This window comes from Triturus cristatus, chromosome 7 (genome assembly GCF_964204655.1).
Source record: "Triturus cristatus chromosome 7, aTriCri1.1, whole genome shotgun sequence".
Taxonomy (NCBI): domain Eukaryota; kingdom Metazoa; phylum Chordata; class Amphibia; order Caudata; family Salamandridae; genus Triturus; species Triturus cristatus.
This window is the reverse complement of record NC_140590.1, coordinates 298118898-298141110: the sequence shown is the minus strand read 5'-3', so window position 1 is coordinate 298141110 and position 22213 is coordinate 298118898. Positions and strand designations below refer to the sequence as shown.

At 45.7% G+C, this 22213-nt stretch overlaps 1 protein-coding gene across 1 annotated transcript in view; it reads left to right on the top strand.

Moving 5' to 3' along the window:
* KASH5 (KASH domain containing 5) overlaps positions 1 to 22213 on the top strand; it is a 215655-nt gene that overhangs the window by 99255 nt on the left and 94187 nt on the right. The window contains exon 3 of the mRNA XM_085614871.1: positions 2731 to 2792. Coding sequence (XP_085470997.1) covers positions 2731 to 2792 — 62 coding nt within the window. The remainder of the gene's footprint in view (positions 1 to 2730; positions 2793 to 22213) is intronic.

The window sequence follows — 22213 nt, the reverse complement described above, 5'->3', positions numbered from 1 at the left end:
GCATAAACGAAAGCCTTGTCCCGGGTAAACGACCCTTCTTAAGCTTCCTTGCCTTTTTTATTGTTTCTGTGCTAACCGTCTGCCGTGAAATTCTTGTTCCACTCAGGGCCATAAGTGTTAGCCTATTTGCTTATTTAAGAAGTGTTTTTAATGTGTAATGTCTGTATATTTTTTTTATCCCGCTGAATCTACTGTACCGACTGGAATCTTAATGCTCATGTAAAGCGCTCTGCTACCCCCGGGTCTTGCAGCGCTATATAAAACTTTTCAAATAAATAAATAAACTACTAAGAAATCCTGTAGTCCACCGTTATCAATGCAAGTTATTATTTTCTTTGTATTATACCATACCACAGGTCATACTCTCCCATTTAAAACAAATTGAGGCTGTGAGGCAATTTGTCATTAGAGCTCATGCTCGGTAATAGAAGCTGCTTTCTTAAAGGTACATTGTATGCTGAACACAGCCAGTGCACTTCTGACCTGACCGGCACCTTTCCCTTCTTCTCTGCAGTTTGAGAATTTCAATTTATCTTAAGTATTTATCACAATTCCTCACTAAATACTGGTATGTGGTTTGGATTAAATTACAATAGTGTAGTACTCTACAGAAAAATAGAGTTATAGCTGGCCTGTCACAGACTTATGGCGGTGTCAAGAACTAGGTTGTCTACCTCCAAGTTCCGAAATATATACAGGCACACATACACAATGTGTATATTTGTTCCAGTGTCCCCGCGCAGCTAGCAAGGAGCGTTTGCTCCGAAACGAGTAAAGTTGTTGTGCCACCATGAAATAATATATTTTGCAAAAAAAGCCGAGTCCGCTGCATGCTGTTTCAGTGATATTTCCAGCAGCTTGTGAGAGGATTTGTGGAGACTCTCCATACCGCCGCACAAACGTCGTCGCAAGAGGCTCGTGTAAGAGCGAACTTCGTTGCTGGTATATATATATCTATAACTATATCTATATATATACATATATATATATATAAACAGAGAGGGAGTCAAAGGTATATATATGTAGAGTTAATAATAGTAAACCTATACTTATGTGTATACACTTATGTTTGCGCTATTGTGGTACTCTGCATTTTGGCTGTGATATTTTTCATAGTATGATATTTTGAACATATTATTCTGCTAGAATATCAAAATGCCCTGTTTAGCGTTTGGTGGAGTGCCCTCCAAACATTTTTCAGCATAAAGATTAAAATGTTCCTGATGCATGGTGGGACCATTTTCGGAGAGTTCTCTCATGGCTGTCATTCAGAACTGATGCTGGCAGGGAAATGGCTTTCCATACGCTGTCATTCAAGACAAAGCCAGTCCAATACCATTTTAGTTGGTATCACTGCTGCCAGTTGACCTTACCTATTGTTGGACCTTTGGGCAGTAAAAAAAGTACCACATTCTGGCACCTCAAATTAGAGTTGTAGAACACAGAGGAGAATGATTGGAACAATAACCTTCATCTACAGCTGTCGCGGTAATACCATGCATACAAGTCTTGTGCAAATCCTTTTTAGCATGACTGGTTTACAGTTCTTCCATTGACCATGTCTACTACGAGAAGTAGTCATTTTAGGACCAACAGTAAACCTGAGCCCAAAGGGCATGATCCTGAGTGGTAAATCTTGGGCAACCTTGATAGCTTACTGAACAGGGTCCCTCACTTCCAGATATTTGATAGGTATGAGGAATATATTGCCAGAGATAGGACTGCATGTCTGCAGAAGAGTTGTAAGTGACTCCAAATGTTGTAGACCGAGAAGTGATTGCAACCATCTAGTTCCCCTAATGGAAACAGGATAGAGGTTAACTAAACAACACTTAGGGATTCTTTTATACATTTCTGGCACCCTTTTTAATTAGAGAAATGCCTTCTTTCTGGTGCTCTGGCAATCTAGCCCTTTTAGTGATACCCTCTTTTGTCCGTTAATGTGTCCTCACCTTCTTCCTGGAGCAAACTGCAAAACACTTCTCCATATCTCTATCACTTTCAGCAGTGTGGAGCTTCGTTAGTGGCCTTATAACTGTGAGTTTCCAGCCCTTTCTGTAATCAATGGGCGCGGGGGGGGGGGGAGGTTGTGGGGGGTGGGCCTTTGCGATGCTTTGGTAAAAAATAATATTTGAGAATTAGCACATTGATTACAACGTGATCCCCTTCGAGTCCGGACCAGATAATTTTCACCAAAAGGGATCGCAGCACAAAAAGTGAAATAAACACGGATTTAGACACAGAAGTTTAAATGCATTTGGGCCATGTTTGTTTAATATTATGACATGCTAGTATGTCTGTTTTTCTTTGCATGATTATGTTTTGAAGCGAGTCAGGGACTGGCCTTCACAGTGAATGTTGCTTTAATTCTACACCCTCACTCGCCTAGTCTTCACTGAGAGCTCAGTATAAAAGGACCTAACGGTCAATAATCATATGTGTAAACAAGACATCCAGATGGTAATTTTGTAGTACTAAGGTCGTTTGAAATCACACACTAATCGTTGAAGCTTGCTCAGACAAAATGCGTCTGTGCAAGATTGAGCAACTCTGTATACTTGCTTTCCTTAATCCTCTTTCCAGGATAAATGAGGGCTACTATCTCTGGGATGGAGCTGAGTAAAGGTTAGCCTCTTGGGAGGAAGCAATTCGGTTTCACCTCTCCCTATTAGAGGTTATGCATTCTAGAATGGCATTGTACTAATTGATGTTCATGTTTACTTTATCTAGGGTATTAGAGGGAACAAAGGAGGACGGCAACTTAATTGAAAGCGTGTACATTCAACCATGTGGTAAGTGAGTCTAATTGGGGGAAAATTTCAATGTCGATTTTGTGTTCTAATTCAACATGGTCATGAAATTAATTGCAACATATACATACTCAACTACGTCCATCGAGAAAAACACCGTACAGCTTTTGAGTTAGAACCACAGAAGCTGCTCACCAGGAGATATTATATTGCACGAAACCACGGAATTCAAATGCAGCTTTATTGTGAAGGTATTGGTTTCCTTCGAAAAAGAGTGGAGCAAAGGCTCAGCATGACTTTTCCTATTTTATCTTCACACAAAATAAATTATTTAAAAAAATAAAGTGGTGGAAATCGTATACGTTTCCAATCACCAATGTTGAAATGACTAACACTGCAAAACAATTAGATGCTTCCTTTCATAACATCCCAGAGAAGCTAGTTCAAACGGCCCAAGTAGCATAATCGTGCACACATGCAAATATACATATCACATAATACATCTTGAACCACATATTTGGTTCTACTGAAGTTTTGCGGTTATCAGGGCTCGACATATGTGACAGGGTGGCTAAATTAAGCATCAAAAGCATATAAAACCAGAAGGAGATGCAACATTTGGAGCATATCCGAATAAAAGGCAAAGTATATCACGTTCTGAGATATTTGCATGTATTTTACTTTTCAAAGCAATAGAGAAAAATAATTTCTAAGCTGTGGAAAACACATATGAATCCAATCGATCTCACCCAGATGCCATTATGCGACCGTTAATGATTTTTGTCTTGCATAAAAATACATGAATGTAAGTTCACTTACATTGTTCGCTTTACCTCCACGATCAAAGGTTTTTTTGTAAAGTTAATGCCCTGTTGCAGTCCACAAAAATCTAACCTACATTACACCATTTCTTCTGTTATGTTTTAACTACGCTGTCCGGAAGAACCACCTTTCATTATCACCGAGCCCTGCAGAAGATCTGTAGTATATACACATTTGTCATGTGTATCAGGAGCAAGACCGTTTTAAATTCCAGTCCTACACCCCCAAAAGAAAATTCTAAATGTTCGACATTTTCCTGACATATTATACATGGGAAGTCCTATGGTAAATTAATACTTGTTCAACATTTCCTCTTAACCTTGCAGTCCTGCTTTCGCACTCCACCATGCACTTCACTACACACAACATTTCATTCTGTGGAAAGAAGGGGTAGGAAACTGAGGTTGACATGGTCTTAGTTCATCTTTATAAGTAAAAGCAGACCCCTTCTGGTAGGTGTGCTCTACTGGTGATATCTAAGGCTTTCACATCAGATGTTCACCAGAAGGATACTAGGCACAGTAAAACAGTGAGTTTATAAGATAACTGCTTTAGGGAAAGTCCAGAGTTCTCACCCCAGTTTGTAATCACTTGAAGGAAATCCCTCACATCCCAAAGGGCAGTTTATTTGGGAGATGGTGGGTTTAAAACACGCATACTTCTCATAAATTTCTTAGTTAGTAGGTTTTGACCTACAGAAGTTGCGGTTACAAGGCAATGGCCTGCTGCATTTGCTGATCTGTAGACATTACCTGTCCGATAGGCCAGACCCGATGCTAAAATCTCAGATAGTTAATTAGTTGTACTAGATCAGCTGAAACGGGATTGTTGTTCCATTGAAGACACCGACAAACCCATTCTGCCAAGCCAATCTATATGCTTTTCTTGTGCCCGGTGCCCATGACTCTGATATGAGATTGAAAGCATTTGCCGAAAGTCCTGGCAGCTGCCACTGTCTCCGGAAATCCTCCAGGCCATCAGAGACAGAGGACCCAGCTGTACAAGGGGGAGACATTCTCCATGAGGTCCTGTAATTATTTCCTCGAATGTAGGTATAAGGATTGGTATGTCTATACTCATTTCCGCAGGATTGGGAACCATGGCTGCGATCTCCAGAGGGGCGTTATAGCTACCGTTACTTCCCTGTTCCTGCAAACTTTTTACAAGTCTTGGTAGCATGACAAAAGAAGGGAAGGCATAAGGTGCTAGTCCTCACCAATTCTGAAGAAAGGCACCCACCCCGAAGGCCTGAGGGTCCTGCCTCCAACTGAAAGATTTGGGTAGTTGAGTGTTCAGTCTGTCTGCAAGGAGATCTACCCCAAAGGGTCCCCACATTGAATGGTCAAAGATTTTCCTGTCTAGCCTTCAGTTGCTAGAATCCTTGAAATTCCTGGAAAACCAGTCTGCGACCCCGTTGTTCAGTCCCGGGATGTGTTCCGCAATCACTGAGATGCCCTTGCTGAGACAGTAGGTCCAGAAATTCTTGGCTAGGTCTGATAGGCCTTTGGAGTGGGGTCTCCCCATCTTGTTCACGTATCTGACTGTAGATACATTGTCCTTGCGAAGCATGACTGAACACTTCATTAAGTCCCTGGTAAAGCTGCGAATTGCAAAGGAGCCTGCCAGTAGTTGTAGGAAGTTGATATGTAACTCTTTCTCTTGTTCTCTCCATCATCCCCCTGTCGATGAGTCACCACATGTGGCACTCCATCCCTCTAAGCTTGCGTCCGATTCTATTATTATTTCCAGTTCTTCTCCAAAAATGGCTCTGCCGTTCCATGCCTCTGCATTCTTGAGCCACCAGAGTAGTTATTTCCTCAAGTCCGAGTCCAGGGCAGCTGTCTGGGAATAAGAATGAGTCTATCTCAATGCTTTGGCCTTGAGTCTCTGTAGGGCCCGCTAGTGCAGGGGGCTCGGATATATGGCTTGGATGGTTGAGGACAAGAGGCCTAGAATGCTTGCTAATGTTCTCAATGGGAATCCATCTTTTCCTTAACTCCTGAACTTTCCTTAGTTTTTCCCCAGGTAATTGAAACTCTGCTTGAACTGTATTTACGATAACACCCAGGAACTGAGTGTCCTGACTTGGGATTATTGATGATTTTTTCATGTTTATAACAAATCCTATGTGTTCCAGGATCTTTATTGTGAGATCTGTGTGTTGTGACGCCACTTCTCTGGATTGTGCCATTATTAGTATGTTGTCTTAGTACAAGATCAGTCTTATCTCTCTTGCTCTTAATCATCCGGCTACTGGGCGTAGCACCTTGGTGAAACACCAGAGGGCTGATGAAAGGCCGAACGGGAGGCTGCAGAACTGCCAGAGTTTGCCCTCCCATTTGAACTGGAGAAATTTCTGTTGTGGAGGCCAGATAGGAATAATGAGGTAAGCGTCTTTCAAGTCTAGACGAGTTAACCAGTCTCCTTTCCTCAGTACGTCCCTGAGTAGGTGAATTCCCTCCATTTTGAACTGGTGGTAATCCACCCATTTGTTCAATTTCTTTAGATTTATAACAGGTCTAATTTTGTTTTTCTTCTCCACTAGAAAGACATTACTGACGAAACCTAACTCTTTTGCCTCTCGTATTCCCCCTTTGGTGTACAAGTCTTCTACCTCCTTTGCCACTAGGGCTGAATCTTGTTGTGAAAAGGATATTTCCTGGGGTAATTTCTTTTGTATTGGTATGTCTATAAACTCTATCTTGTACCCTTTGACTGTATCCAGTACCCAGGGTTCTTGGCTCACCAGATTCCAGTTCCCACAGAATTGGGCTAGTCTTCCTCCCACCTTTACAGGGGTATCTGGAGGGTCTTTCATAAGTCTTACCTGCTGGAAAGCCTCTTTGTCTTCGATCGCCCCTGAAGCGTCTGACACGGAATCTTTGTTTTTGAGGATAGAATGATGAGTGGCCCGTAAATCCTGCCTGGAAGGATCTTGCTCCTCGTCCCATGATGGGTCTTGATGAGTTCTGGCCAAGGCCGGTGAACCGGCCCTGCCAAAAACCTTCTCGTGGATGACCCTCTTTATAACCTTTTGTGATTTCTGAATGGAGTTAAATACTCCCACATACTTGGCCATTTCTTTTATAAATTTTTCCCCTAAGAGAAGGCCTTGAGGGGCTTCTCCACCTCCTTGTTTGTTAGTTCCCCGAGCTTGGGGTCGATTTTTAATAGAACACTCTTCCTCCTCTCATTAGAGAGTGCAGTGTTGTAGGCAAATGGCCCTCTGCGCCCACTGGCACAGCTCTCTGGGGCCAAAGGGGATCTCCTCAAGGTAGGCTCTTTCAGCAAATTCAAACATTTTTGTGAGAGGGCCCGTAATATCCAAGAGTGTCTTGGCAAGGCTTCATGCCCTTGTCAAGACCTTTCCTCGGGTCTCTCTCGCTCTTGGCGATGAACGGCACTACTTTGTTGTCTAAGTCTGGGGTTGAGGCCACCTTGTCTGGGAGGGATGGATGAGGGCATTCAGATCTGAGGCGAGATCTCACCTCCTTTGGGATTTCCTTACGGAGCCAGAAAGAAAGTTATTCGCCTACATGTTGGGTAGGGACTCACTCTGGGGAGAGGGGGCGGTTTGATGAGGAGGGGGTTGAACATGCACTCACCAAAGAGATCTACAATCCCCATTTTGGACCCCGAGGCCTTAGATGCCTCACCAGATGCATCCACATTCCTTATCTCACCCTCTTCCTCAGAGTCAAACTCTGAGAAGTAATAGAGGTTGATCTCATCATCCAGACCATCATCACTTTCGATTGGGATGGGTGCTACCGGGCCTTTCTCTTGCTCATCAACTGTGCCCAAGGCACTGTCATTGTCACCGCCACAGCGTGAAGTCAGAGGGTTGGAGGTCTTGACTTTTTTAGCACCTTTAGGAAGGTCATCAGTTTTAGGTCTCTTCCTATGGGTTTTATCAGTCTCGGTGCCCTCCTCGCGGGGTCCTGTGGCTGGCCAGCCTTTTTTTGATACGACCTCCAATTTTTTGTTAATGGTGTCATCACGTGACGTTATTACCATGTCTAGGGCTTTATTAATAAGACACTCCAATCTATCTTACATGGATCTAGTTGAGGGTTCAGATGCCATAAATATTAATAAGGTTAGAGAGGGTGTGGCGGCGTGGGGATGACAAATCTGTACCTTTATTATTTAGCTACTCGACTCCTCACATTGCATGACTGGTTCAACGGTGGCTGGTCAGATCCGGCATACTGACTGGAACTGCACACCCTAGGTTTGCCCAGCATCCAGGGGATGCTGTACGGGAACACCATCCCCAGAAGCCTGCCCGCGGTCACACGTGGGGTGCTTCAGGCCTGGCGGGCTTCTCTGCGCCCCACCTGCTGGTCGGGCCAGTTGACTCAATAGACCCCACTTTGGCAGGGCGCCTGGCTCCGGGAAGTCGCCAACCTATCTGGATTTTGAGCATGAGACCTCATTGGGATTTCACAATAGGGGGACATCTGGAGAGTGGACCACTTACACACCTTTCAAGACTTGAAAAACCGGTACTCCCTCCACACTTCACAGTTTTATCTCTACTTGCAGTTGCGCCACGCCCTTCACTCTCACATCTCAGAGGGCACCTCCTTACCCGAACTCAGCCCGCCCGAAGCCCAAATCATGACTGGCGAACTGGGTAAAGGGGGGGATCTCCCGTATCTATCGCTTCCTCACAAACAGCACCCCCAACATACTACTCAGGCTCAGAGACAGATGGGAGGGATGGCTTGGGTCCTTGGAGGATGACAATTGGAGGGGCGCGCTGATGTCCCCCAAAATAATCACAGCGTCGACGAGGCTCCGCTTAGTCCAAATATACTACCTCCACGCTGCCTACCTTGCACCACTGCGCCTCCACTGTGCTGGGCTCAGACCCGATGCATCCTGTCCCCGCTGCAACCACTCACAAGCTGATTTTTACCACATGGTATGGCTTTGCTCCGTAGTCACGTGCTATTGGGAATCAGTGGTAGGGGAGCTTACTGAGGTCCAGGGCTGAGAAGTTCTTCTCAATCCAATGAATGTGCTCCTGGGAATCACCAAGGGGATGGACGGCTCCAGAGCTGACAAACTCTTTCTGAATACGGCCATGATGGTGGCCAAGAGGGACATTGCGGAAACTAGCTGATCCCGACTGCTCCCACCATGACACGATGGCGCAGAGGGGGGGATTGGTGCGCTGCGCAGGAACAGACCTTGTGTGAGGCCAGAGGATGCCCAAAGAAGTATCGCAAAATGTGGGGCAAATGGGTGGGGGAGATAGAAGATTGACGCTTTTATTGGGCAACCATGGGCTATGGTGGGTGTTACCCTGCTTTTCGCTTGACTTATCAGGGTCATGTACGATGTTATAATGACACCATGTTTTTGCTATGCGCTGATAGCTAAACAAGCTGCTGGTCTTTTGTCTTCTTTTGTTGGCCTCTCACAAAATCAATAAACTTGGTTATCAAAAAAAAGTTAGAGAGGGTGCAGTGGTGATGGAAGTACAGCTGTCCTAAGAGTCACTGAGGTCCCAACTGTCAAAAACAAGTAATATTACCCAGTTTCATAAAATGGCTGCTTAAACAGTTAAAATAGCCTAACCTAGTTGACAAAATGGATGTCAGGAGTTACCAAGGGCTTTTCCCTAGATATAGAACTGTTGTCATTGTCCCTTTTTTATGTTGGTAGTCTACGTGACCCTGCATGAACCTTTGTCCTTCTTCTCTTCTCACTCCTTTTATTTATTTATTTATTTATTTATTTATGGATTGAATTTGTTAAATTATTAATCGGGTTGCACCGGTGTGAGGAGGAAGGTGACTCACCACCGTATTAAGGAGGGGTGAGTCATCTTGCCTTTTTATTTATTTTGAGGCGAAACAAGGAGCGAGCCCCACAGCGAACCAGTGTTTGATCCGGCTCATGACGCGCTTTTCTCCTTCTCCGCTGTTATGGCAAGCATGCAAGGCTTAAGCAGAGCTCCTGTTCAGGCCGTGTGGTGGCCATGGGAGCGGGAGGACGCGGAGTCCGATGGTGGCTCTTAGCAAGGGATCGGATTTTTAAAAATGCTGATCCTGTGAAGTGAACGTCTCCCTTGACCTTAGAGAGCTGAGAAAAACACTAGAATGAGTCTGGGTGGAGGCAGAGAGCTTCCCCCCTGACTCCCACACAGACAATTATTTTAGTCAGTTCTCGAGTGGAAATTTAGATACAATTACAGAAGCGGAGCGGAGGTAGAAGTTGTCTGCTCCGATTTAAAAATAAAGCAGTAGGGTAATCATAAAGAGAGCCCCCCCTCGCGATATAAAGAAAAAAGAGGGCAGAAAAATAATCAGAATACGTGTAACATGGAGGAGGAAGTAGAGGAGGGTGGATGGGAAATGTGTTTATAACAGTAAACAAATAGTTGAAACAGGCATACAATATGATTAGAAGAAAATAAGAGGTGTACTTATTTTGTGAGCAGCAGCAACAAATAAGGGAGAAGACTACGTGTGGAGGGACTATATTCACTGTTGGAATGTTTTTTGAAGTTCTAGTGTGTAGGAAGGTGGATATCTGACTATGGTTACCCCCAACTTTTTGCCTAGTGTCTAGCTGGTTTTTCGACTTAGTTGGCCTGAGATCCTGCCATTCAGGGTCTCAGGCTGTCTGCTCTCTCTTTAAAATGGACTCCATGTACCCTAGGTACATACCCAATTGGTAAGGATCACCTTATTGGACCCTGTACAGTGTACCCTAGGTACCCAGGGCATAGGTGTACCCTAGGCCTCCCAGGGGCTGCAGCATGTATTATGCCACACCTGGTCTGGCCTTCCAATCAGACACAACTGGCTGATCACTCAGCTGGGGCAAGGTCGTGTAATCACCCCTTGCTTAGATATAGTATACCTATATCTACCCTTAATATAGACACATGTGTACCTATCAGCCACTCCTATGGCAGGCCTTAACAATCCTGGAGGCAGAGTGCTTGGTAACATGTGAGATGGTGCTCTAGCATGAGCTGAGCCTGTCTGCAGCTTTCGGAACCATGTCCTTATAGCTGTTCTATGATATAGCCTACCATATACTCTTAAAGTACCTTATAATCTTAAATGGTTATGGTAACTATGGTTTGGCTTTATCAAAACATGTCGTGTAAGGTGTCTAACACTTTGGAATAATACCCCCATACCCTTTCTGGTGATGAGGATATTATTCCTCCCTTCTAGAGGGAGAGACATGTTAAAATCCTACTTTGCTGTTTAACTCTCACCAAAGTTTCAGCATCACAAAATGGATGCTGCTGCCACAGACACGAGTCTGACCTCCTGCAGCTGGGAGCCCTCCCAGCCAGGGAGGCCTGGACAATAGGTTTCCTGCTTGGGGAGGTGCTAGCACCTCCCCAGACAGACTTTAGTGTATTGGGGCAGGGAGGGCTGAAAGGAATGAGACATGCCTGGGGCACACAAGGTGCTCCATGCATAGTCCAGCTCAAACCGGTGCTGGGGCACTCCAGCCCCAGCTCTGGCGCGAAACTGGACAAAGGAAAGGGGGTGTAACCACTCCCCTTCCTGGTCCCACCCATAGGAGGGACCTTGCAGGTAGCCCAGCCCACTAGCCCAGTATATCAGTAGGTAGCTGAGCCCTGCTAAATTAGATTATCCTGAACCTGCAACTTGAACAGAAACTCTGGACCTTCGACATTCGACCTCAGGAAGAAGACTGAAGAAATCTCCCTTGTGGCCAAGGAGTGACCACCCTGGGCAACCAGGCACCATCCAGCGACCGCTGCTTGCTTTGCGACTGAATCCTACGAGGGACGACTGCAGAGACTGACCAGCGCCGAGACTTCCAGACACCTCTGAAGCAGATCCACATCTCCAGCGAAGCTGAGACCCGTGGAGGCGACGAGGGACGTGGGACCGGCGACTTGGGAAAAGTGGCTAGTAACTGACTAGCGCGACTTCCGAGGCTCCCTCGAGGCTGTGCTTGGGGAATTGAGAAGCCCCACTCCCGAGCACCATCTGCAAAGAAGACCAGCTCCCCACACTTGACGTGTTCTGCGTGGGGCCCTTCTGCACCTGTGTGGCTTGACGTGTTGTCCGGTTGCTGGCCCGTTGGCTAATAGCCTCTGCGACGACGAACCTTTTGTTTCATCTTGCTGGTCCGGCTCCTCCAGACTGGCACCCGCTCCTCTGCACCAGAAGCACGTCCTCCATTCTGCGTGGGTTCCACTTGCCAAGGTTTGTTGGGTCCTGACTCGACATCGACGCCACCGACAGCAAGAGCCTTCGTGGGACAGTTCGCCTCCTGGTCCTGGTCGTCCTCGACGTCTCCTGGTACTTGTGGCTGCTGCGACAAGCTTCACCTCTTCACCTGCATCTTCACGACATCGCCTGGTCCCTTCCTGGTTCCTTCCCGGCTCCTGGCTTGTGACCTAGACTCTGTCCCTTCTGCTTGCAGGTTCCTTCCTTCTTAGTCCCCTCCTTGAGATCCACCGGACACTTCACTGACCGCCTGTCAGCAACTTTCTTTCAGGCATCCATAGAAATCAACGACGAAACCCGACGCAAGTTCACACCTATGCACCCGCAGCCCGTGGGCTAGGTAACTTGAGTACTTCAGTGCTCACAAGGGTATTGACTATCCTAGGGTCTAGTTTCCGAGTCTCGACTTTCTAGCTATACCAGAAGTGTCCTAAAACTGTTAATTTCTAACTGCTAGTAATTCTATCGACTTTTACGCATTACGCGTGAGTGTTTCCACTCTGCACCTGAATCCCGTGGGCCTCCCACTTCCTAACCTTTGGTAGTGTAGTGTAGCCCCAGCGATTCCCTAGGCCTAGGCCTATCCTGTGTTCGTGACAGTGGTTCTTATACCACTTACTTAGTATATGGTTTGCGTGGCCCCTAGGGCCTAACTGTATTACTTACCTGTGTGACTTAATGTATGCTTAAATAAGACTGTGTTGTACTTACCTCGAATCTCATAAAGAGTGCTGAGAGTTTGACTAGAATAAATACATTCTATTTTTATATATATCTGTTGTGGTGTCCTTTCATTTGGTATTCAAGGGATTACATATGGTATAACAGCTGGCTTTACATGCCATTCAGAGTTTAGCCTAAGACTGCTCTTGTCCATGCTACCACTAGGATAGCTGGTCTATAAGGTTGACTTTACAACCAATCACCATAAGGGTTGTTTGGACTGATACAAGGTGTACACTAGAACTAGTGACATCGATTGCCAGCGGAAGCAAGATGGCGGCTAAGCGTTTGGCCGTTTGAGTAGGGCTGCTCTCCCTTCCCGGATTCCCTGCCCTTGAATGTCTTGAGCACTGATAAACGACATAGCCTTGTTTTTTCGTGATGCTCTGGCGATTGTTGTTCTCGTACAAAGAGCTTTTCCTCTATTACCGTTGTTTCTGCCTCGCTGGGAAACCTCTTCTCGAGCTAAAGCCCCGATTACAGGACTCCATGCCTTCTAAGGGACCGTATCGGGCTTCTCGTTCTAAGCCGCTCATCCCGCCGGTAAAGGCGCGCCCTGCTCGAAAAACGCCCGCAGCGATGCAGGAGGGGGCCTTAGCTCACACCGATGCCGCTAAAAGTGTAAACGAAGGGCAAACATCCCTCTCCGGGGATATTCAGCTCAAAATTCCGTCCCTCTTTCTTAAAACTCGGGGGGACAAGAACTACCCACAGAACGCTGTACATACCAGCACGTCGCAACCCTCTGTCTCGCTGCCTGTTTTGGATGTTGGGATGCCGTTGACGGAGGCTAGCTGTCGGAGTGCGGAGTCTCATGCTGAATCATCTGAGAACGGCATTATGGGAGCTGCAGTCCCGCTGTATTCCCAGACGACTTCGAAAATTTTGCAAAGTCAAGGCGGTCACAGAGATGCACATCTGACCCCTACAGGTACGAACTATACTGATGGATTGACCGACAAAGAACGCGGGGGGCTTGCGGAGGATTCTTTATCATTATTGGGTGCCGCACAATCTGAGGGCTGTAGCACAGAAGCCCAAGACAAATTGTCAATTGCAGATGACTTTTTTTCTTTGTCTGATCGTTCCTCAGCCGAAAGCTCTGTGAAAGGGTGGCTGGGGGAGGGCGACTCAGGAGGAGAGGATGGTGAAGACCTGGTAGCCGAATTGAGGCAAATATCTATGGATGATGCTCAAGGGGGGCCATCTGCTATGGGGAGTTTACAAGAGTCTGACGACTCCTCAAACTGGGCATTCCAAGACTCGCCCAACCCTAAAATTAATACTCAAACTCTCACTGTGTCACAAGCAGCTGGCACCCTTGACCCCTCTGGCCGCGAACACCGAAAAATTACGCTTGACACTATCTATGATGTCATTATGGCACACAGGGCAGAGGCTCAAGCGGAAAGTCTTCATACTCAGAATACGCTAAAGAAGCTACAGAACTCTTTACGCAGGGTTGCCAAATCATGTGCTGATACTGCCATTAGAATTGGTGAAGCTGAAACTCGTATATCTACACTAGAGGACGATGTGATTTCCCAGAAAAAAGAAATTATGGCACTGAATGTTCATAGGGACGATTATGTATGGAAATTGACGGACATGGAAAATAGGCTAAGACGCAACAACCTTAGAATTCTTGGGGTTTCAGAGGGAAAGGAAGGTGCCGATCCCCGTAAGTTTGTTGCGGAACTCCTTTCTGAGGCTTTTCCTGAAGTCACCAGTTGGGACTGGAAGGTAGAGGTCCAGAGGGCCCATCGATTTCCATTTTTTCAGAGGAAACCGTCGGGTCAAGAAAATTCTTTTCCTAGAGCTATTTTAATTTCATTGAATCATTTTCTGGCCCGAGAAACTCTTTTTGATTTGGCCCGTCCCACTAAGAAAGCTCATGCCAGAGGCTGCGAATTCTTTGTGCGTCCGGATTTCTGTCAGGCAACTGTGGACCTTAGGTGGAGATTTCGACAGCAAATTCCGAAGTTTCAAGAAAAAGGGGCACAGGTTTTTTTACAGAATCCGGCTAAGCTCAAAGTTATTATCAAGGGTCGCTCATCAGTGTTCACTGAAGAACGCGCTGCCAAATAATTTTTGCAGAAGTTATAGCCAATGTGTTTTCTTTTCTTATACGGACTTTGAGTATGGGACTTATAGGACTTAAGGGACTTTTTTTGTACCTATATAGGTTTAAGTTAGTATCCTGGTAATTTTCAGAGATATTGAATTTGGTTGGTTGAGATTTAAAATGTTCTTTTTTATTATTGATCGTCTCATGATAAGTCAGGATAAGCTAGGACAAGCTAGTCTTGAATGGTAGTATTTCTGTTGTGGCATAGGGGCCGTGGGGGGGGGAGGTGGCAGCTTGACTCGTCATCTACCGGGACAATAGTCCCTGTGCTTCATGGGAAGGGTAAGGGAGGGTTGGGAGGGGGGCAGCTGGATGGGGTGGGGGTGGGGGTGGTGTTGGGGGGCTGTGTAAGGGGTGGTGATGGGGGGTGTAAATATAAATCAGCAATGATGTTTTTGTTAGTGCTATTTTGTTTGAACCAAAAAATTACCTCTTTTGAAATAAGTAGAATGATGTTTACTCGATATGTGGCTGGGTCATTATTTGTAGCAGGATTAAATGGCCTAAAGTTAAATATGCAAGGTTTAAAATGAAAACACTTTCATTATGCACTCTAAACATATGTGGGCTGAATGACTCCAAAAAAAGGCAGGTTTTGGCCAAGATCGCTAGTGGTTTCTCCTGGGACATTCTTTGTCTTCAGGAGACGCATATTGCCTGGGCCAATAGGGCGTGGCTCAAAAGAATTGGGATGGAGCTGATTGCTTGTTCAAAGCAATCCTCTAATACTAGTGGTGTGGCAATTCTCTGCAAAACGGGGGTTTTGTCCTGTAAGAAATACAAAGAAGATAAAAATGGTAGGTGGGTGATTGTTGAGGCGCTGTTTGGCAATGTGGAGATAGTCACTATTTGTACGATTTATGGGCCTAACTTGGACGAACCTGAATTATATGATTTTCTCAATCTGGAACTCGCTATGTGGCCTCAATCTATTATACTTTGTGGGGATTTTAATATACATATAGATGAGTCTGTTAATTTGGGGTCAGGCGCAACATATGTGGGACGAAAACCAAGAGTTTATAAATCTTTAGGTAATCTAGCAATGAAACAGGGTCTCTATGATACTTGGAGTAGACTCAACAGAGCACAGCAGGGCAGCACTTTTTATTCTGCTCCCCACCATAAACTGTTTCGGCTAGATTATATATTAGCCTTGTCTTCTATTCTGGAAAGAGCCACTATTACTATATTGCCGAGATTAATTTCGGATCATAATCCCCTTATGTTAAAATTTGAGATGCCTGCTGTGTCATCTTTAAGATCTAATTGGACTTTTGATAGGAAGCTATTAGCCGATGAGGAATACCGGGACCACATTAAATCATGGCTCCCAGGTTTTTTTTCAGTTAATAAGAACTCGGCTCCAGATACAGTTGTCTGGGATACTTTTAAGGCTGGTGTAAGGGGGGAAACTTTAAGATTTGTAATACGTAAGCGTAATACTTTGAGACATAAATTCGAACAATCTATTTTAGAGCTAAGCTTATTGGAGTGTGAGCTTGCCCAGAAGATTAAGGATCGGTTAGATGTTTCTGTAGTACAAAATAAGCTAACTAAACAGAGGTCTCTAATTTTTCAATATTATGCTGATGAAATGGCTGCTAAATACCAAACGTTCAGAAGGGAATGTTTTGAATATGGGGAGCAGGTGGGAAAGGTGTTGGCCAATAGATTACGGCAAAAACAGACGCAAGCTAAGATTGATAAAATTAAAGATATGGATGGGGTACTACAAGAGTCGGAGTCTGGTGCTTGCGAGGTATTTAAATTTTTTTACCAATAGCTATATGTGAATGAGAAAATCCTAGATCCGGGGGAGTATTTGGGGAAAATCCCCTCTTCAGGCTTAGGCTTGGCTCAGAAGGATATTCTGTCCACCTCCCTAACCTGGGAGGAAATTGAATTGGCAATGACATCTTTACCCCGGGGCAAAGCAATGGGGCCAGACATGAACCCTTTGGAGTTCTATATTCTGTTTCAGTCCGAATTACGGGACCCTCTAACCTCTCTATTTCAGCTTGAATTTAGCGGTATAGCACCCGACTCATGGTCTAAAACAACTATTATAGTCTTCAAAAAGAAAGGGAAGGATGCGCCTGACCCGGCTTCATACCGCCCAATTACATTAATCAACTCAGATAGCAAGATTTTTTCTAAGCTAAGAAGATTGGGAAGGGTTATAGCACCATTAGTCTCACATCGTCAGCATGGGTTTGTGGCAGGTAGAGACACCACCGATCATGTCCGTCGAGTAATATCTCTTTTGGACTGGTCTCAGGTTTCTGAAGTTCCAATAGGGGTAGCCCTGTTGGATGCCGAGAAGGCATTCGACAGGGTTTCCTGGGAATTTTTATGGGCAGTCCTTCATTGGAAAGGTTTTCCACTTCCTTTTATTAAAGCAGTACAAGCCCTTTATATCTGCCCTGCTGCTTCAATTCGCATCTCTGGAAAGTACTCTGGGGAGTTTAAGATATACAGGGGCACCCGGAAGGGTTGCCCTTGTTCCCCTCTTCTTTTCGCACTCTATATTGAGCCTCTGTTGATTAAAATTGAATATGATTTAGAGATTATACCAGTTAAGCCTATGTTGGAACCTATTAAAGTTTTAGCTTACGCTGACGACGTGGCTGTCGTTACAACGGATGTGGTCAAATCCATGAGACGAATTGAAATTTTGATGGCTGAATTTGGTTCTGTATCCGGCTACAAATTGAATTTACATAAGACACAAGTCCTTTTCACCGGCACTGGCGTTCTCCCAGGTGTCAATACTGTTACAGAGGCTGTCTATTTGGGTGTTAAAATTGCTTCGAAGGTACAAACTATTGTTAACTTAAATTTTGATCCAATTTTAACCTCATCTAATAAAATGTTAGAAAATCTGGATTATCTTCACCTATCCTTATATGGTAGGTGTAATGTTATTAAGATGGGGATTTTCCCGAAATTTCTTTATTTATTCCGTTCAATTCCACTTCTGTTACCCAACTTATATTTTACAAGAATAGAAAGAATGTGTTCTCGCTTTATATGGGGGTATAAGAGGACAAGGAGAGCTTTTAAAAAACTTAATCTACCAAGGGTGAGGGGGGGACTGAATGTCCCTCAATTTCAGTATTATTACTGGGCGGCGATGCTTCAACATATGGGGATTTTGTTCTTTGGTACACAGTTGTATACAGATCCTGCTGTTTCCCCATCTATATATGAGCTTATTATAGGGCCTGAAGCCAAATATTTATTTTCGAAGTTTTTTGAGCCCAGTTACTATAAAAGAACCCGCTTCAAGATTCTGGGGGCCGCGGCTGCAGTCTGGTCAAAAGTCTGTAAACTTTTTATTTTGGAGGAATATAACCGATACATGCCTTTAGGAATAATAGGGAAACTTCCTACGATCTTTTGTGATGCAACTACGCGGAGATGGAACACTCGGGGATCAGAACTATTGGGGACCTCTTTCTAAACAATCAATTGATGTCCTTTTCGGAACTCCAAGAGAAGTTCGGGCTGCAACGCACCGACTTCTTCAAACATCTCCAAATCCGATGTTTTTTAGATAAACTTGACTCAAGAGGGCAGATCAGTTTGGAAAAGAATCCGATATTGGAATGTATTAAAGGGAGATGTAAGATTTCTCAACTCTCTAAAATTATAATCGCAACTCAACAGGACGATCTTGTTTATTTTGAGCAACGTTGGGACAGGCGGCTGGGGATAGTAGGTGTTGATTTACAAATAGCTTTTCTGGTAGCTTTAAAAGCCAATGCTATATGGCTATTTTTGATCTGTACTATTCCCCAGCGAAGATAGCTAAATGGGAAGCAAATCGTGGGGATCTATGTCCCAGATGCGCCTTGAGGGCAGCCGATCTGGTGCTTCTCCAGTATTTGGGGTGTCTTTCATAGATTCACATGCTTGAATATTCCCCGTCGTCGAAGTGGGAGTCCCACGGTATATATAAAAAGCAATAAGTATCATGTATATATACATATACACATACATAACCACATAAGAGTATATACATACCCAAATAAACTTATATATATATAGTTCAAATAACATATCAAGTTAAAATACCATAGGATAGCATTGAGACATAGGAAAGCATTGAGAAAAAGAATCACTTTGCTAACATATCACTGTCATTTTATAGTCCAAACTCCAGCCAATCAGGCGCTAGCACCCTCTAGAACCTTCTCCTCAGAGGCTCAGACCCTCAGATTTTCTACCGCACGTCGTGTGAAGGGAGTGTCCCTGAGCTCTGCTCAGTTCTTCATCTGGTTTGAGGTTTTTTGTCTCTCATCATGTCTGCAAGTAAGAAATCTCTTTTCCGTCCTTGTTCATCTTGCGGAAAGTCAAGACTTTTCTCTGAGGATCCCCATGAGAAATGTATTTATTGTCTGTATCCTGATCATAAGGTGGCTAACTGTAAGATCTGCAGAACTTTCTCTCACAAAACTTTGAAAGATAGAGAAGGTCGCCTTTTAATATGGCTTCAAAAACTAAAGGATACAGACAACCCACTTTCTGAGGTGGAAAGTGTAGCCTCTGTCAAAACAGGAGTCTCCTCAAAGCGTGGAAGTGTCCAGGACTTGCCATCTCCTTTTCTGAAAAAGAAGAGACTTCACCTTGAGGAAGTGTCTACAGGCAAAGTCTCTGCTACCACGTCTGCGCCCCGAGACGTAGCTCTCAGGCGTCTTTGACTCCGTCAGTACATGTTTCCAGTCAGAAACTGTCAAAACCGTCGACGGGCCCGTCGACGGCCCCTCCGTCGACGAGATCGGCTACTTCATCAGCCTCGTCGACGACGGTGACGACGGTATCGAGCAGATATCCTTCGTCGACGACACTGACTTCGTCGACGTCTTCTCCGTCGACGGTAGTATGTGTGTCTCTTAGAACTATCTCGTCGACGATACCACTCACTTCTTCGTCGACGACTGGGAAGCTGGCGCTTCCGTCGACGTCTACAACTCCGTCGACGACGGATAAAAAGAAGAAGAGGAAATCTTCATCGTCGACGACAGCCCCGTCGACGACATCCTCGTCGACGACAGCCCCGTCGACGGCAGCCACCCCGTCGACGGCAGCCTCCTCGTCGACGGCAGCCTCCTCGTCGACGGCAGCCTCCTCGTCGACGACAGCTCCGTCGACGATTACTTCGTCGACGGTCGCCTCGACGACGGTGGGGTCAAATTTTGCGACAATGCCATTGGTGCCAATGTCAACGCCAGCACCGGGGTCTGTGGACAGCTCCTTAATGCTACGTCGTAAGGCCATGCTTGACCCAGTTATGTTACCACCTGGACCACGGCCACCTCGTCAACTATTTCCCTCAGGGGATGAGGACGATTCGGATGAGGGCGATCAGTCTCTTTTTCGGGATGCTCATAGTCCTTCTGAGCTACATATAAAGTGCCAAGAGTCTGAGGAGGATGAATACTATGAACAGGAAGAAGAGCAAAATTCCTCTGCTCCGGTTCCTATGGTGCAGCTTCCTGTGCGGCTTATTTCCAACCTCCAATATATGTTGGAAGATTATAATCGTCGCTTTCCAGCATCCTCTCAAAATTCTCCACGTGAAGCGCCATCTGAGGTTCCACCTCATCCTATATTGCCAACGATACCCACGCCCTCCACACCTGCACTGCCTTCCAATGCAGAGGATGAAAATATGGACAATCTGGATACGGAAGAGGGTGAGCTCCCAGAGGACGACTCTATGGCGGACTGGGATGATTACCAAATCAATTCGCCCGCATCACCGCCAAGGTCACCAGTCAACTCGCCACCTGTCGACATAACAGGGTTCCATCAGCTGATGGAGAGAGCAGCGCAACGCTTTCACCTTCCCATGGTGGTTAGGGAAGAGGACTGTTTCTTGTACGACTTCAAGTCCCAGCCTCAGAAACAAGTACGAGCTGTGCCAATCATAGACTTCATATGGAATGAAGGCATAAAGTTAATGAAGACACCTAATTCTATTCCGGCGGTGCTCCCACGCCTGGAGAAAAAATATAAAGCTCCGGATTCTTCCCCAGCCTGCTTGGTGTCTCAACCTAAGCCGGACTCAGTGATCACACAAGCGGCACAGCGCCGCTCCAAGAATCCATCATCTCCAATGTCGGCGCCTCCGGATCGCGACGGCCGTCGCCTGGATGCCATAGGCAAGAAGTTTTCAACCATGGCGTCAACAACGGTCCGGGCTGCGAATTCTTTGGCAATCCTCGGCCGTTATGATAGACAGATGTGGTCGGACATGGCTGCTTTGGTCAAGCTTATACCGGAGGATTCTAGAGCGGAAGCTCAAAAGATCCTGCAAGAGGGTGAGAGGGCGTCATCCGAGATCATTGACTGCTCTGTTGACATCGCATCCACCGGTTTCCGCCAATTGGCGGGAGCAGCCGTCCTAAGAAGACAGGGCTGGCTTCGATCAACCTCTTTTCGGCAAGAGGTCCAAGCTAAGATTTTGGACATGCCATATGACGGGGAGTCATTATTCGGCCAGCATGTGGAAGATGCCTTGCAAACCATAAAAAAGGACACGGATACGGCTCGTTCCCTCGGCACTCTACAGTTTAGGAAGCAGCCCTTTCGAGGTGCGCGCGGCCGCGGCACCTCCTCATCATCATCCTTTCGTGGCTCCTCGTCCCAATACCGCTCGTACAACCAAGGGCAACAACGGTACTTTTCACAACCGCAGCAGTCCTACAGACAGCAAACTAGCAAGTCATATAGAGGAAAGTCGAATTACAGAGGGAATTCAACCAAGAAGCAGTGACTGTGTACGGAAAAAACTTCCTTTTCCCAGTTATCCTCTAGTTCTTGTTGGAGGAAAAATCTCCCAGTTCTTTTCAACCTGGTCCTCAATCACTTCGGACCGCTGGGTTCTGGATATTATTTCAAGGGGCCACGCCCTAGAGTTTGTGAAGGTTCCTCCACGCACACCTCCATCCGGGCCACCACCCGCCCATCTCAAAGAACTTTTCAAACAGATCCAAATAATGTTAAACAAGGGTGCCATCGAAGTGGTTCCGAAATATCAAAGAGGGTTGGGATTCTATTCCCGTTTTTTCCTCATACTAAAGAAATCAGGGGAATGGCGTCCCATCCTCGATCTCAGGTTGCTCAACAAATTTCTCAAGACTCAGTCCTTTCGGATGCTCACATTGAAGGACATCCTCCAATTCTTTTCTCAGGAGGATTACATGACAACGATCGATCTGCAGGACGCATGTTTCCATGTGCCCATTCTACCACGCCACAGGAAATACCTACGATTTCGAGCCACAAGGATTACCAATTCAAAGTCCTACCCTTCGGACTCTGCTCAGCCCCGCGGGTCTTTACAAAATTCCTGGCCCCGGTGGTGGCTCACTTACGACAAGAGGGTATTCAGATATACCCCTACCTGGACGATTGCCTCATCAAAGCTCAATCCTCCCACCAGGCGGCCCTCGATACCCAGCGCTGTCTCGATCTGTTCCAGTCCCTGGGGTTGTCGATCAATGTACAAAAATCTCAACTAACGCCGACTACGTGCAAGA